We start from the raw sequence: 16,541 nt of genomic DNA on the forward strand, positions 1-16,541 counted from the left end.
TGAGCTGTTTCAGGTTCATTTGTGATTTGAAAGCCTTTGCAAACCTCCACAAAAGCAGGAAAATGTATTATACGGGTCGTTTATCATGAACACATCACTACCTGTGTGCTAAAATCAAGAGGGCATGAAATTTTTAAAAGGTATGTATAAGCCTATGGCATTTTCCAGAATCTACACTATAACAAGACTAGAGTTTTTTTGCATAGACAGAGTAAGGAACTGTGAAAGTCTTCAACAGTGTAGCCTGTGCGGACTCTGGATTTCTAGTCTTCCTGATTTTTCAAGCTAAGAAAAGATTTGGTGCCTAGTCTTCCCTAAATCTGTTGGTGTACCACAAGCTTGTAGTCAAACTCATCACCAAAGGATTCCGACAGCCTCCTATAAAGCTTTCCACTAGGAGGCTCTGCATCTTGCTGACATCCATTCCCTTCACCTCAGGGTAAAGCCATGTGTTCCACCTTTTTTCTAGCACAACTATATTTTTAATTTTCAATGTTGATGGTTTACAGTATTAAAACTCCAGTCCAGTTCTACTCATTTTTTGTCCCATTGATAGCATTCTCCATTCAAACAGCTCTGACATTAAAGGCTATAGGTATTTCTTGAAGCAGTTCTTTCTCCCTTAATAATTCTGGTACCTTTTTTTTTTTCCTTTAGCTCTGTTGTCCAAAGTTTGTCCATTTCATCTTTAAATCATCCATGTATATGGAAAACCAATGCCTCACATCATTTGTGTAAGCTCCAATTTTTACACCTCCAAAAAGCACAACTAGATTGCAGAGCTTGTCATAGATGATAACACGCTAGAAATCTAGAGATGCATTAACTTTAAATTGAGTTTGTAGTGTGTAAGTTTTATGTTCTGATTGGGGGGGGGGATAAAAACACCACAACCCCCCTTTTTAGTCCAGAAACTCATTTGAGATAGAAAGCTACAATAGGTTGTCATACCCAAAGAGTCTGAAGCTTCTCTGAAATACTGAAGGAAAACTTTCTGTATTATTACAGACCACAAGCTTCTGGAAAAATATAGCTATCATTTTTGCCTATGAGGTTCTTTTTAAAATGGCACGGCACATACCTTAGACACGTTAAAAGGCTTAGTATTTGTAAAGTTCTTGGCAATCCTCAAGTGGAACATGCCTTTCAAATAAATTACTGGAATGTGGGACAGAAGTCTGCTGTATTTTAGAAAACCTCAGAACATTGTATTTGTTACCAGCATTACTTTAGCACAGGCTCCTGTTATTCACTTTATTATTCTGCTGTCTCTCCTGCTATTTTTAGCAGAGCTAGCCTCGACAACCAACCTTTAACAGTACTTTCTCCTCCAGCCAGAGAGTAAAATCCTCCAGTGGAGATTTTTGTTGACCTCCAAACAACTAATACAGAAATCAGATAGCAGGAATGCTCTTTAGCAATGTGCCTCACTATGACAAGCTGACTAACTGCCTTCAAAGAAGTGCCAAAGAAGCTTTGAAACAGACATCGTGCATATTGACAATTAAATGCCAATGGAGTTGAAACTGTTTGGATCTCTGTTTCATGAGAGCAGGCATCCCAGTTTTTTCAAGACAGACAAGTAGGTCAGTTGTTCTTGTCAACTTTTAATTTCTTAACAGCCAGAGAACTCAAACTTTCTGCTTGCCAATCTGTAAGTGCATAAACCTCAATTAATGATATAGTACACTAACAAAGAGGCCTTTTATTTTACTGATTCATTGGTTTAGTCTATAGAAAGTTATTAAAAACACGTGAAGACAGACAGCTGCTTTATACAATACATTTAAAGAACTCCAGTGCAATGCCAAAGTGAGTGCTCAAAGATGAAAAGTACTGAAAGAAAGTAATCCAGTCCAAAACTCATCTATTTTATGATATATACTTAATCAGCCTTAACAGTTAAGATTCTGGATTTTTTTTCCTGCAATTCCCATTAGAAACTGGATAGAAGTAGATTTTAAACAGACAAGCTTATCTGAGTCACACACTTAAGAGCAGTACTGAGAACATTACCCGTAATTTATCAGGTTTGAAGACAGTTAACTGAATTCAACGCCTTCCTTAATTGCTGGATTCACCACAGTGCCTTTTGAAACAGCTCTTGTGTAAGACCGGGGTGTTGAAATAAGAAGTATTTTCTCTACCAACTTTTGTGACTAATTTTTGTTGGTGTTGGTACATGAATTAGAACCTATGTATATTCCCAGTCTTTTTCTGGCTAAACAGACAGCTAGTTGTGCCTAAGTCGGTCTTTGCACAGAAATCTACATCTGTATGGCAAAACGAGAAAGCATGCAGCTTTTATTGGAGGGAATATAAAGTATCAATTCAAATTGAAAAAACAAACAGTGATCTGGACTATCGCTGCTTAAGAAAACAAGAGCTCAATAGATCCCTTATAAAACCAACATTCTTCTTGCTTAAACACCCAAACATCAACACTAGTTACAAGCTTGATGAGAATCAAAAAAAAACTTTCCTGAGCTACACTAGCAACTTCAAGTATTTTTCTTTTCATGCTGCGCTGAGTATATTATTTGGTTCTCTTAAACTCTAAATTGAGAAAAGCGAGCTTTTTTTCTTCCATAAAATACTGCCAACATATGCTATTCATCATGGGGAAAAAAACAGTTTCAAAAAAGCAGAATTCAATGATCATGTTAAGGTCTTACTAAATTCACAGGTTCTAGAAGTAATGTTTTCTCCACCTTGCATAGCAATAAATACTTTGTTGCGTGGAATTCACTAAAGGCCCAGTCTCTTGTATTTTTAAGGGAAAAGGCAGACAGTAAGGGGTTTTTTTTAATGACATGTAAGCATTTCTTTTTAGTTGGCATCTATGATCAACTATCTATGATACTGAGACCTAAGAACCTATCAGCATTTTCAAAATAGAGAAAATACGTACTGTCAGATCAATGGTTATTATGCAACCTATGTTTCTGCAGAACTTCCAGCCCTGCTGGCTGCTTCAACAGCAAGGTGTCAGCATAGCATGCCTCAGCAGTTTTACCATCTGTTTAACAGACAGCATTTAGAAATGACACTGAAGTTATTTTCACTAATTCTCCCTCGCTTCCAAAGATATTTTCAGAGAACTGCTTCTCTAAAAAGATGAGAGCAAAAGCGTCATCTGTTTCTCCATTTACAACTTACATTTTTTATATCGATATCTTATAGATAGCTTCCTTGAAAGTTCATATTTAGTCTACAGTAATTTTATAAACAACATTCATATATTACTTCACTCAGTGTTTGCTACTTTGAGAACTCATACTTCAAAGTTCATTAACAAAGCAATTTATGATCGCCTTTTTTTTTTGGTATATGAGAACTCATTTTCACATAGGTCACAGGAAGACAAGAAGTCATCTAATATAACCAAAGCATACTTCAGCACAACATAAACACAGAACAAGGCGAAAGTTTGTAATGTATATATTTTATTCATCAGGAATCTGAGTTCCTTTAGTTTTATGGACAGATGTGCCAAACAAGCTACCGTATAAAAAGCAGGAATTAACTTATTAAAAGTCAAGAGCCAATCCAGATTTGGCCTCCTGTGGCCTGGCCTCCTCCAGCCAACACTCAAAAAAACATATTTCAGAAAACAGTACCAAATATTTCATTAAGTATTAATTCCACAAGCCATTCCTGACCAAATCAGTATTCATAGTATTATAAAGTATTATATCATCGTAGTATTATAAAAACATAAATCTTTTGCATCTGTTTGTGGAAACTTTTGTGTCAAATCTTAAGACTTCAAATAAAGTTTGAAAAACAAACTCTTGTAGTGATAACTCCAGGTGTACTTTTAACTTCACCAATTAACACTATAAAGCTTAAAACCCTATCAAACATTAAACTGCAGGTGTAATTCGCTCCCTGAAATGAGCAAATATAAACCAGATATGACAGATGTTAACCACACTGGCTAATTAATGCACTCAGCCAAAGGACTCAATGCACGGTCCACTTTTTGTTATTCAGATCAAGAGGGAAGACAAACGATTTGCCTCCAAAAGGTAGACAGGCACCTGGAGCATCTCTGTCTGCGTAACAGTCTCACTGGGAAGATCATTAGGCCCAGCACAGTGCGACACCGACACACAAAATCAGGTTGACCCTGGAAGCTGCTTTTTTCCAGCCCTAAATATAGTTTTGAACAGTCAGCCCAACCTGTACAAGTGATCCCTTCTAAGAAACTTCTGTGACTGCAGACCTACAGCAGGGTTGGATGCAGGCTGAATGGCCTCAGCCTACTCCAAAATTAGTCCAGCAGTTTTCAAAAACATTCTTACATCTACTGTTCTCAGCTACTCTTGATGAAAATTCACTATCAACGCGAACTGAGGAATCCTCTGTGCCTTTGCACCAGTACACAGCCAGCAGCTGCTGCCAGCCACACTGCTGTTTTCCATGCTCTTCTGCGCTCCGCATTAGTCCTCAGCCGTTGCTGGTCTGAACGGCAGCCCCGAGCCCTACCTACTGACCTCTCCCACCTCCAAGCCTAAACCTACTGCTGCCCATCCTAAATGTAGACAGATGACCTGGCTATAGCAGAACTTACTGATTTGTCTCAAGCTGTGCTATGCTCAAGTTATAAACCCTATCTGTCCAAAACCAGGCTGCGTGAACTGACCTCGGATGCCTCAACCTCTATGGCACAAGACAACTACAATACAAATAATCCACCCACAATTACTTTTACAACAAAAGCAGTACTACAATTTATTTCAGATAAGCTCAACAACATTTCTTAGTAAAGTTATATTACACCTCCCACATTAGACATGGGTTTAACAGCCTGCAGTTTGCCAGATGTTAACCACTTTGGATTTATTCTTTATAAGCTAAATATTTGTCCTAAATCAAACTTACTAGAGACAACAATTACTACAACAACTGGCTACGGTAGAAACTCTATTAAAAATAAACAATGTTCATAATAAATTCTGGAAACCTTTTCCTTCAAAAAGCCCTTGTGCTTTAACGTTAGTGAACAAGGTCTTCTCCCTTATGGTAGGAAAATCACAGATTGCCAGGGAAATCATCTACGTGTAAAAGAATCCCGTTCTAGCTGGAGTGTCCCATTTGCATTTTAATATGCCCTAACTTCAGTGACTCCAATTCAGCAAGTTCCTGGCTGAAACTACATACAAACTTGATGTCCTTCTTAAATTCTGTTTGCTTATGTTCCAGTTGATACAGCTGAAAGCAGCCCAATGTCTCGAACAACAACTGCATCTATCTGTAGACTTTTCAATGTACCATAAACTGCCACAATAGAAAAAAAAAGTTATATACTGTCTTGAAACAGAGATGCTTATAGATCCATAAACTAACACTGAAATGAGCTACAAACATTTTGCTGGCTGCATTCCCAAATCAGCATGTTCTGTTCGTCACAGAGTGAGGAAGAAAGTTCACTTGAAACAGAGACACTTAACAGAAATGCAGGGCAGTCCCCTTCAGACAAGGGTGAAAGTCAGTCATAAGCAAATTACTCGCCTGAAAAGGACAGTCAGTTTTGCTTGCTTGATCTGTGAAATTCATCCACTTCTGGAAGATGAGAAAACACGTGTTGGAACACAGAACACTCTCAGCCCAGGGCAAGGGGAGAATTTGAAAAAGCATTTCTACCACTTGATCCTGAGTGGCTGCAAGGGCTGAGCAGGCAGCAGAGAGCCCAGCAGTCAGATTAACACTCAGCATAGCCTTGTATCCTTCCCCTAGAGTGGCCAAGAGCAGACGTTCAAGGAAGTAAAAGCAGCAGTTAAGAACAGTACTTCCTCTGATATATCTCCCAGTTTCTAATGAGTAAGCGGTTATGGACTTTTTGATCCTGACATTAAAATACATATTGAGAATGTAATACCCTTTGGCAGACCTTTTTTCAACTTATCTAACCTCTTCTTGAAATCCATTTCTTCTTTTGGTGTGCACAATATCTTGTAACAATGAGCTCAGCAACACATAAGAGAATGTATTTGTTTTGTAACAGTGGATTCTCTGTTTAAATTCACCTCCCCTGAACTTAGTTTTATAAAACTCTCTTTATACCACTCCTCCCCCAAGCTGAAAAGCCCTTGGTTTACTTACTGTCTCCTCACATAAAACTTACCCCAATCTTGTGACCCTTCTTGGTATTTTTCTAGTTCCTTTACACATGCTGCCTGAAAAAAGATGACCAGAAATATGCATGCCATGCACATATGTGGATTTTTACAACTCCATAATGGTGTTTTTAATTTTGTTAGTTTATTCCCTTTGTAATAATTCCTAACCTTCTATTTGCCTTTCATCTGTCAACAAGATCTGAGCTGACATTTTCAGCAAGTCACTCACCATGACGTGAACTATTTCCTGACCAGTATGGGACACCATTACCACACATGCATCAGTAGTCGTTTTTCCTTTGTTTGCAGTGTTGGCATTTATCAACATTGATTTTCAAATTGTCCATTCTACTGCCTAGTCACTCACTACCATGAGATTTTCTGCAACTTCAGAGACGACAATTTAATTCCCACTTTTGTTTCTTATCTTTTAATGAGTTGCCATCAACAAGGAAGCTTTTTTCTGCACTTATGTCTTGAGGGTATTTTTCAGAACGTCTGTTAAGGGTTCTTGCCAAATATTTTGAAAAGCTCAGTGTCCTGCATTAACCAGTTCACCCATCTTTGCGTGTCATTGCTTAGTTTGATTTGCAAGACAAAACTTCCTTTATGAAAGCACTGCTCAGTCTCCCTCCTTGTAAACACAAAACATGTCATATGTCTACTAATTCTATTCCACATACTCTTTCTTCCAGACTGGCCCGTTGCAGTAGCCTGTAGTTTCCCTTTTGGTCATTTTAAAATAATGACATACCACTTACCATGCTCCTTCAGTAAGAGACTCTAATAGATCAAAAGACTATTCATTATAGTTAGTATTTCAACAATTTTAAAGCTGAACTTTTTTTGGGAGAATACCTGAAGGTACTATTAGTTTTGTTACAGGCTTCTGTCTCATGCTATAATGCTTACAAAGACTATGATTTCTACATCACCTAACATTTTCCAAGGAATGTGTTTGTTTAACCCAAAGTGTTAATCTAAGTTCTCACAGAAAGCAAAAAGAACATAACATTAAAAAAAAATAAAAATATAGCACTGATCACGGTCTCATACCTGAAAGCCTGCAAGTTACTTGGCTAGTCAGGAACAAAGGGAACAATGTTTCTATCTTGCTTTGGGAACAGGTTTTACTTTAACACATTCTTAAATGTATACTAAGACTTAACAGTCAGAATAACTATAGCTTGTGGCTATATTAAAGCAGCCACACCATCAATGCTTCCCACTCTCTCATGGTAGATTAAAAGGACATGAATCAACCTGAAGGCTCGATAATTAAAATATTTATATAAGCTGTTTCAGGAGCTCTGCTTTGCGTGGTTTTGCCATTTTAGTTTCCTCTTTTGTTGGCTTGAGAAACCCACCCAAACTCACTTCAGCTGCAGTCTATAAACAGAATGATGTTAGTCATAATTTGTGCAGAGCACAATCAAATAAAACTCCTCTAACATGTATATGTAGGGTTTGCCAGTGACTACAAAGTGCTAGAGCTTTGATATACAGTGTTATTCAAGTATTCTGCTACAGCCCAGACACTGTTCCTTACAGCATGATCATATTCTGAAAGTTACATATGGTTCACTGTTGCCAAATACAACTTGCTAAAACTGACAAAGAAAAGTTTTAGGGATGGAGCTGATACCAAATAATATTAATTGATCGTTTTCTTTGCTAATGCTTCCATGTAGCAACCGTTCACAGCTAGTCTTGGCTGTAAGGTTTATCACATCCTATGTGTGTAATCTTTTTTACCGCTGAAGATTGCTCATCAAAAGCTAAAGGCATAAAGAAAGATGGAAAGAAGATGTAACAAAACTCTACATTTAAGCAAGATGGAAAACAGAAGAAATCAGTACAAATTATCAAAGCACTATAGGTCATTGTTATATAAAGGATAAAAGTAGGAGATCACCTACAACTAATTATAAATTTTAAATTGTGATTAACAGTTTCCACTGTGTCCCCTTTAATGCTCTGATGTATACTTCAACTTCTAAAATTTGAACATAAATCATATGTGATTTAAGTCTAATGTAGTTGTCACCACAATTCCTCAGAAACACACCACCTTCCTTTCAACCCCAATTCTCCTTGACTGAGCTGATACACCACAACAGAGCGATGTACAATGGACAGTCCTGTGACACGATCCTTCAAGATACGCAATACTGAACAACAGGCAAATTATTAGGCAATGAGGTTATCGTAGCACAATAGCAGAAGGATATGTCAATTTGTACTTTGCCTTGTATTGCCTCTATAATCTTTTGTTTCACCTGTCTCTTTTCCACCTCGTTTCCTTGCACAGATTTGGGAAACTGATACCCGTGCAGCCCCTTTGCTCAATACGCAAAGATGGAGACGGCCGGAGATAAGCCTCAGTTGTCTTCCCTTCTCTTGGCACTTCTCCCAAGTTGGACCATTATCTTCTGTGAAGGAGTTTTGCTAAGACAGAAGCTCTATACTTAAAGAGGATGCAAGAGAGAAGACAACCTCAGACTATTCTGTGCTAACTTGTAGTGCAGCATTTTTCAAGGGAAACAAGATCTCCAGGCAGAGGTTCTGGTCCCCTCAGCATGTTCAGATCAGCTGGGAAGTAAGTTGGTGAAGAGAGACATCCTCATATACAGGCCCCTCAAATTACTGTTTGTCCAAAATTTAAATTCACTACCAAAAGATTCAAATAGCATCTCCATTTACAAATAGAAAAGGCAGAGTTCCAGAACTTGGTGAAAAAAGTTTGAGAGTTCCAACTACAGGCTTTCTTCAAACAAACCTGACAGTAGAAAAAAGTTTGTTAATTTACACTACCTTTGAAGTTTTTCACTTCAAAATGTGTATTTCATTCACTAGAGACAAAACGAGTAAAATTATTTGTAAACAATAGGACAGTAACACAATTCCCTTAATTGTATAAGAAATTATTTAAAGGTATACAGTTGCTGAAACAGATCTGCAAGTACATTTACGATATTCACGTTATCTAATCAGTGGTGATACCGATGGGGAAGAAATGGCTGATGTCAATGGGGATGTCAGCATAATATTATACTTGTGGAAGAGATTAACACAGCTCTTTTTTTAAAAGAAAAAGTTTATGGTCTACAAGAAGTGGAATTGTAGTCACTGCTTCTGCCTTCCTCTGTACCTCGTAACATGACATGTAAACTGTTCCCTTACTCACTCCTACCCTCCCAATTCATACCTGTGATGCCAAAGTGCTTTAGCTGCAGATTTGTTTCTACCCTAAGCAAGAGATAGATGCACTGAAAAAAGATTAAAAACAGAAATACAAAGTCAAGGACAACCTTCAACACTGCAACCATGGACTACCTCTTCCTCCTGCTTCGCATAAATGAAATTCCACTATCTACTGCAGAACCTATTCAATATGTTTCCAGTACAGATCAGCAGTGGTATGTGGGCCATCACCATTCCACATTTTTCAACTTAATTAAAAATAATCCAAGGCCAGTTGTCACAGAAATGGTGTTTTGATTTTTTTATTTTTTTTTAAGTCAGCCTTTAACAAGCTGTTGATTATAGAAAGCAGGAAATCTGATACGTGGTGGCTGAAGGCTAGTAGCTAGGCACGTAAGAAAAGAATGCATAGACCTTTCGCTGCTTCAGACTCTGGAGTCTCTGACCAAAGCACTGATTTGATTTCATGACTGCTCTGTACAGATAGCTGACATTACTAAATGCTACTCCAGTATCAACTTGTTAAATTTGAACCCAGACTCAGCATATCAATATACTAGGCCAGACTAACTGGAGTCAAGAGAAATATTTTGGGAGTTGTTTATTTTTAAATGAGTCACAATACACCATGATAATTAACTGGACTACATAATTAAATGATTGCCATAGAATCTATTATATTTATCACAAAGACTGTAATAGCAAATACAATAGTATTTATCTATTTTATTCCAGAGAATTGCTGAACTGCTATAAAGTCAACTATGGTTTTGCTTGGTTTAGTTTGGTAGTGGAAGCTTTTACTTTTTTTTTTTTAATATAACAGGTTTTATAGGATATCCTATAAAAACTGATTTTATATAAAGACTGAAAGGGCCATTTCAGGACTGAAAGGCTCCTGTGCCTGTTGCTGCATAAAGGAATCTGCAACAAGTATACTGCTATAAAGCCTTTAGTGTCCAGTTTTCTGATGTCAGAGATCTTTTTAATTTGGATAGACATGGCACAAATCAAATATCTGCAAACACATTAAAAGTACAAGATAACTACAACAATTTGGGATTCAGACTTTTTTTTTTCCTATTATTTTTCCATTTTAAACTTGTCTCTTTCATCTTCTGACGAGAAGATGAAATCTTAAGAATTCAGGAAACTTAAAACACACTGCCACGTTAACACAGTAAAAATGTACAACTGCTACAGAAGCATACTATCAAGTGCTTTAAAAAGTTAAATCTCCTTAGGTTTTATGTCAATACACCGTAAACACCACTCCCAGGAACTGAAACAACTCAGTCCAGTGTCCTATGAGGTTTTCTGGAAATGTTTGCCAACAATCTAATCCTCAACTTGGATTCTATGTAAATTGAATTTATTAAAATTCACTCAGTATTAAAATATAAGGTATCTTACAGATCAACTGCCATTAAACACAGAGGCTAGCAGTGCAAACTGACAAGAAATGTACTTGAAGTGCATGACTCAACATGTTTTCCTTTTTATAATATACTTTTTAAAAATAACTAGATCCAGACTGCTTAAAATATGTCACAATCTGTTTGTGCTTATTGTGGAATTTACCATCAACTTTACAGTTTGATTTCAGGATGAGGAATCACCAAACAATATGCATAGTGATTACCTGTGATCCACTGTGAGGTTTACAGTGAAGCTTAAACATAGATCAGAGTTTTGCAAGAAGTAAAGTACATTTTTCTTCAAGCTCTTTTTAACCAAAAAGCAATACAAAACTCTAAAGAAGTCAGAAAGTGTAAAATCATCAGGCACTATTCTAAGGACAACAACAGACTGAAAATTACAGTCTAATACCTCCAAGGTAATTATATTACTAGTGTAGAAAGGGACTGTCGTAACTACAGATCTTTGGCATAAAGCCTTCTCCTTAAACAAGCATGTTAGTTACATGGTAGTAGTGTCAATTCATTAAGAATGAGATCTTTAAACAACCTAGGTAAACATTAACTGTTGAACTTTTATCAGCATTCAGAGTTTAATATATAATATTCAGATGGTTCAAGTCTTCACAACGTTATTTAAACAAATCTTAAAATCCACATTTCACATGGCTTATGCCTTACTAACAATATAAAATGCCTTAAGAGTTAATAAGAGCAAACACACTTCTGCAGTTCAGTTGGATGTGAGTTTCATTACCAAAAAAAATACATTTAATATAAGCCTTCTAAACCCAAGTACTATAATTTGAACAGCAATGCTGTTGGGAAAAGTATTAAGTTACAGTGTACGGCTCAGGCTGAAGTAGTGGTTGGAAGGAGAAAAAAAAAAGAAAAAAAAAAGAGAGGAAACACTGAAAATTCCTGTGGTTCAGGGTGTATACAGAAACAAATGGTATTTACAGTTTCTCTGCTCAAATATTACTTATCTTTAATTCTACATACAGCAAACCGTTCTGTAAAATAAAGCCTATATGAAATAAACCTAAAAGACACTACAGTAATCCACTCATTTTGACCCATTTTATATGCAGTTTTAGTAATTACTATTAATTTACTGAGAAATGAAGTTATTTATTTAAAACTACAGAACTTCATCTGAAGTTCAAATAATTCCCATGTCTAGATAACTAGACAAGAAAATCCCCTTGAGTTCATGTAAACAGGAAATTAATGTTTACAATATATTAAATACAGGTAAGACCTATCCACCTATGCCACTGTATGTACCATACTCCAAGAAACAAATCTAACACCCAAATGTTACATATAACATAGAAGTTAACTTACTAATGGTGACAGTTTGACACCATTAGGAAATTCTAAAATCATTGTTTAAGTCTTGATTGTAAATTTTATTTTTTTCCAGTTAAATTTCAGCTGTAAAATACTGCCCAATTTTTCTATTAACCAGAACACTTACCTTATGAGGCCTCCACAAAGAAGTGCTAGACATCTCCCTTTTAAAGGTTCCATATCTTTTCTTAACATTAGTTGTTTTTCCTTCATTTCCAGGTTTGAACTGTATGTGCAACTGAGACGTCCTTGCACTATGACACTTGTATTTAAGGCTGGATAAACAGCAAGAAACTTTTTGACGCGATCCTTCCAATGAAACACTTCTTTGCAAAACATGGTGGGCTTTGCTCATCTGAGTGTTCGGTCTTTCCAGTTCATTTATATTAATCTGATATTCTGAATCTATTTTTGAGGGTAAACATGCAGATGTGCTACGTGCCAGTTTTAAATGAGGGTGTTTTGCACTGGAGTTCAGATTTAACTCTGGATCGCAACAGCCATTAACCTTTTCACTGCTCGATGCAAATGCTCTTTGAGTGAGATGAACCGAAATATGTGAGAAGCCATCAGATACTTCTTCACAAGTTGCCTGCTCAGAGCTATTCAAAATTTTACTTTTGTCCTGTAACGATGTGTTCAAGTAAAGCGGTCGAATGTCTCTGACTTCGCCAGAAGAGCAAACTGTTTTAGATAGTCGAAGTCCATTGACTGCTGTTGAAAGGAATCCCTTGGAAATGGTTTGATCTTCTTTTTGTGCCAGCTCACTAGGAGAAATAATTAGTTTATGGGATGTTTGATAGGCGCCTCTATGTGGTAGTTGACCTGAGCTTACTGGAGAAGCTGGAGGAGTACTGGAAGGACTCCTAGGGAAAATAACCAGTGATGAACAACGTCGCAGTGGAATTTTAGTTTTCTTCCTCACTGACAAAGCATCTTGGTCAAAAGTAGTATTGCTTCTGCACAGAGTTTCCTGAGATGAGTTGCTCCTGTAGGGATTACATTTGTTTGCAGTGCTTCTATATGAAGAATCACCATGTACAACACTACTACAGAAAGTACCATCACCTGTCGAAAGAGTGCCGCTACCACTGTCACTGATGACACTGTTACTATATGAACCTCCATCACTTGTGGTACTTGCACATGATCCATAGTCACTGCCAGCACTGCTGAATGATCCGCTGTCACTGGCTGCAATACTGCTAAGACTGCCATTGCACAGAGCAGTACTGCTTAGAAGGCTATCATTAGGTCGATGATCAACCACAATTCTAGCGCCGCAATTTCCTTCGTTCCCAATACCAATGAATGAAGTGTCTTCACCAGTAGCTACAGCATCACCAGACCGAAAACATCCACTATTCTTTCTAGACTGTAGGGAAGTGTGCAGTGAGGTGCTCTTTTTTATTTGCAATGAAGAATTAGTTGCGTTTTCCTCTTGATTAATTCCTTGTTGCATTACAGGTGCATAAGCAACTTGTCTAGGAGTCAGTTTCATCCGTGTAACACTAGGTGCAGAATTTTGCAATTTTTTGAAGTACATGCAATTGTTACTGTCCAAAACATCTTCAGAGGTTTCCGATAACGGATCGGTGTTGCTTCTTTGGGCAGCAAAATGCAGTCTTAACCGTCGTGCCATTTGTTCTCATTTCCACGCATGTTAGCAAATCAAAACCACAAAGATCCTTCAGCAGAAAGGCTACAGTCAGCTGCACAGAACCTAGAGCTAGTACATCACAACAGTAAAAGCCCATAAAAGTTGCAGTCCTTGTCCTGATTTCTACAAGATACTAGTACTAAAAAACAAACTGTACCTCTTGAAATAAGTCAGCCATTCGTTGAACTGCAGTTTCTGGACCGTCTTTGATTGCTTGCAGTCAGAAAGCATTCATTTACAAAGCATTTACATTCCAACGACCTCAGCTGCAACACACTGACAGACACTACTGACCTTGTTTCAATTATACCTTCTGTAATTTGCATAAAGTAATGCAATAATAAACTTCCAGTTCTTCCAAGTTTAAAACAGCAACTCCTACTGCAGCTGCACTAGCTGAGTCAATGTGTCCGTACTTTCCTCAGTAGCGTATGACTACTAATATTTTTACCCATAGGTTTAGAATTACAGGAAGTTGGTAGGAATGAAGTCCCATATAATTGAGTATCAAGTCTAGGATTGAATTTCCAAATAGTAACCATGCTAGCAAACTGCTGAGGTCTGAATTACACATAAACCGGTGAAATAAGCCTCCTCACCCTTTAAAAAAAAAAAAAAAAAAAAAAGTCTTTCTGCACTATTGAAACAAAACTTGAAAGAAATCTCGAATTATCTTGCAATCTACACGCGGTTAAGCAATCACACTTTCTAAAGATTTGCACATACCTCTCCTGTCAGTTAATGCGTAATTTTCAGTGAGGTGCAACTGAATTAGAACCACAAAAAGTTATTCTGATTAATGATTTGGCATTTATTTTCAGCCTACCATGATATGATAACCTTTTATTTTATATTTTAATCTTTTCAAATTACAGCTGTTAAAGGTAGAAAGAAACAAACTGTTCTTACAAACTGAACTACATCATCTTATTTGCTGGAAGCCCACAGTAAGCAGATAGTCATTACAGCTCAATATGGCACGCAAATATATGACCAGCTATGCAAACTTTAGAACACTGAGCTAAGTACGCACAGAGATAAATACGATTACCAAGCACAATTACAGCAGAAAGCTATTTTGTATAATTATATACAAACTTATACATTTATAGCTAATTACTTTTTTAAAAAGAAAATTATCAACACGTCAAGAAGTTAATATACTGTCGACTCTTACAAGAGTAATGGGATTGAGAATTCCTACAAAATGTTTCACTGGCTCATATAATCTGACAAGGTCCTTTGCTGGCACCTAGTGGGACTTTTGAAAAAAGACAATCTTAAATCTTGCTGTTAAGCGGGTTTTTTGTTGTTTTTTTTATTATTTTTTTAAAAACAAACATTTGGCTATGAATGTACTTTTGAATACAGAAGCCATACACGATGCAGTACTAACTGCTACCACGCTAACATGAAATTACTTAGTGCTGCTGAAAAAGTGCAAACAGAAGAGAACACTAGGCCATTTATACTTTTATAGGTCACACTACTAAATTTTTTTCTGCTCCATATTTATTTAACCTTTACTGTATTTTAAGCTAGAAAGCTGTAACATTAACATTTATACCTCTTTCCCAAAAAAGAGCCAAGAATCAAATTCACAGTATGCTGTTTGCAAGCAACAAATTTGTTTTCTAATTATACTCCAGGGCTTACTTAACCTCTGTTACCTGAATTCCATGATTAGAATGCAGCAATAAATGAATACTAGCTATTCATAAAAAGCCAACAAATACAATAGTTCGTTTATTTCATTATGCTTTACCAACTGGACTTCTAATGTTACATGTTGGAGGGGGGCTGGGATGGAAGGAAAAGAGAAAAGGCAAATAAGAGATTCTTTTGGACACAGTTTTGAAAAGTTACATTTGAACTTCAAGCAATATATTGAAAAAAAGACAAACAAAAAAACAATACCAAACAACACAACAAAAAATCCACCCTAAGATACGAGTGAAGAGTAAAAAGTGCATTTCTTAAAGCTCCTTTTCTCCCAAACAACAAATTTATTAGTAGTACTGTTTGTAACATTAGCATGATACGCAACAAATTGCAACCACTTAGAGATACCACTTTTAGTAAAAGCAAGCAATGCTTTCTTCCCCAAGAGATGATCTGAAATGTTTTTCCAATTTTACTACAGAAACCTCTAAGAAATTATAAGATGACATAATTTGGTAAATCAGGCTTAAGATTTAAGTGAAATTTCTCAACATGTCACTCTTTTTTAGCTGTATACGTATAGCCAGCAACTACAGTTTCCTTAGACAACGTAAAACAGCTTTAAAATGCTAAATTCTATCTTGCTGAATTAGAGTTGACATAAAAATAAATTAAAAATAGTAATTTTTAAGAAGTACCAGTAGCTACATTCAAACCTTAACGTCATTGACTTCTTCAGTATCAACAACAGATTTTGGCACTTCATTTGAAATATACGTAATTGTGACAAATAATTGTAAGACAGGAAGAGATAGCAGAAAGTCATCTAGTCCCTTCACTGGTCCATCTCATAAGCAAACTCATTGTCCTTCTTGACAGGTTTTTCTAATGTGTTTTAAGACAACCATAATTGAGGACTCAACAAACTGCTCGAGCCCTTTATTCTACCAATGGCTTACAACAAGTCAGCAGAACAAATCTAGATTCAGTGTTCCCTTACCAAATCCAAGATAGGCGATCTTTGAAAAGTTTTAAAGCTATTACAAAAAGATTTTAAAATTCCAGTTGTTGGTGATATGCAGGTTGATGCAGCAGGACTTTGAATTTAAGCCTAACATT

At 36.6% G+C, this 16,541-nt stretch overlaps 1 protein-coding gene across 2 annotated transcripts in view; it reads right to left on the reverse strand.

Annotated features, from left to right (window-relative positions):
* NEDD4 (neural precursor cell expressed, developmentally down-regulated 4, E3 ubiquitin protein ligase) overlaps positions 1-16,541 on the reverse strand; it is a 45,784-nt gene that overhangs the window by 23,874 nt on the left and 5,369 nt on the right. Inside the window, exon 1 of one of the 2 annotated variants that reach the window (XM_009885732.1) lies at positions 12,228-13,742. The exons of the other annotated variant lie outside the window; for it this stretch is intronic. Coding sequence (XP_009884034.1) covers positions 12,228-13,742 — 1,515 coding nt within the window. Of the gene's footprint in view, positions 1-12,227; positions 13,743-16,541 lie in introns of those variants that run through there. 2 annotated transcript variants of the gene reach the window in all.

The sequence above is a fragment of the Charadrius vociferus genome, unplaced genomic scaffold (assembly GCF_000708025.1).
Source record: "Charadrius vociferus isolate BGI_N301 unplaced genomic scaffold, ASM70802v2 scaffold325, whole genome shotgun sequence".
Classification (NCBI taxonomy): domain Eukaryota; kingdom Metazoa; phylum Chordata; class Aves; order Charadriiformes; family Charadriidae; genus Charadrius; species Charadrius vociferus.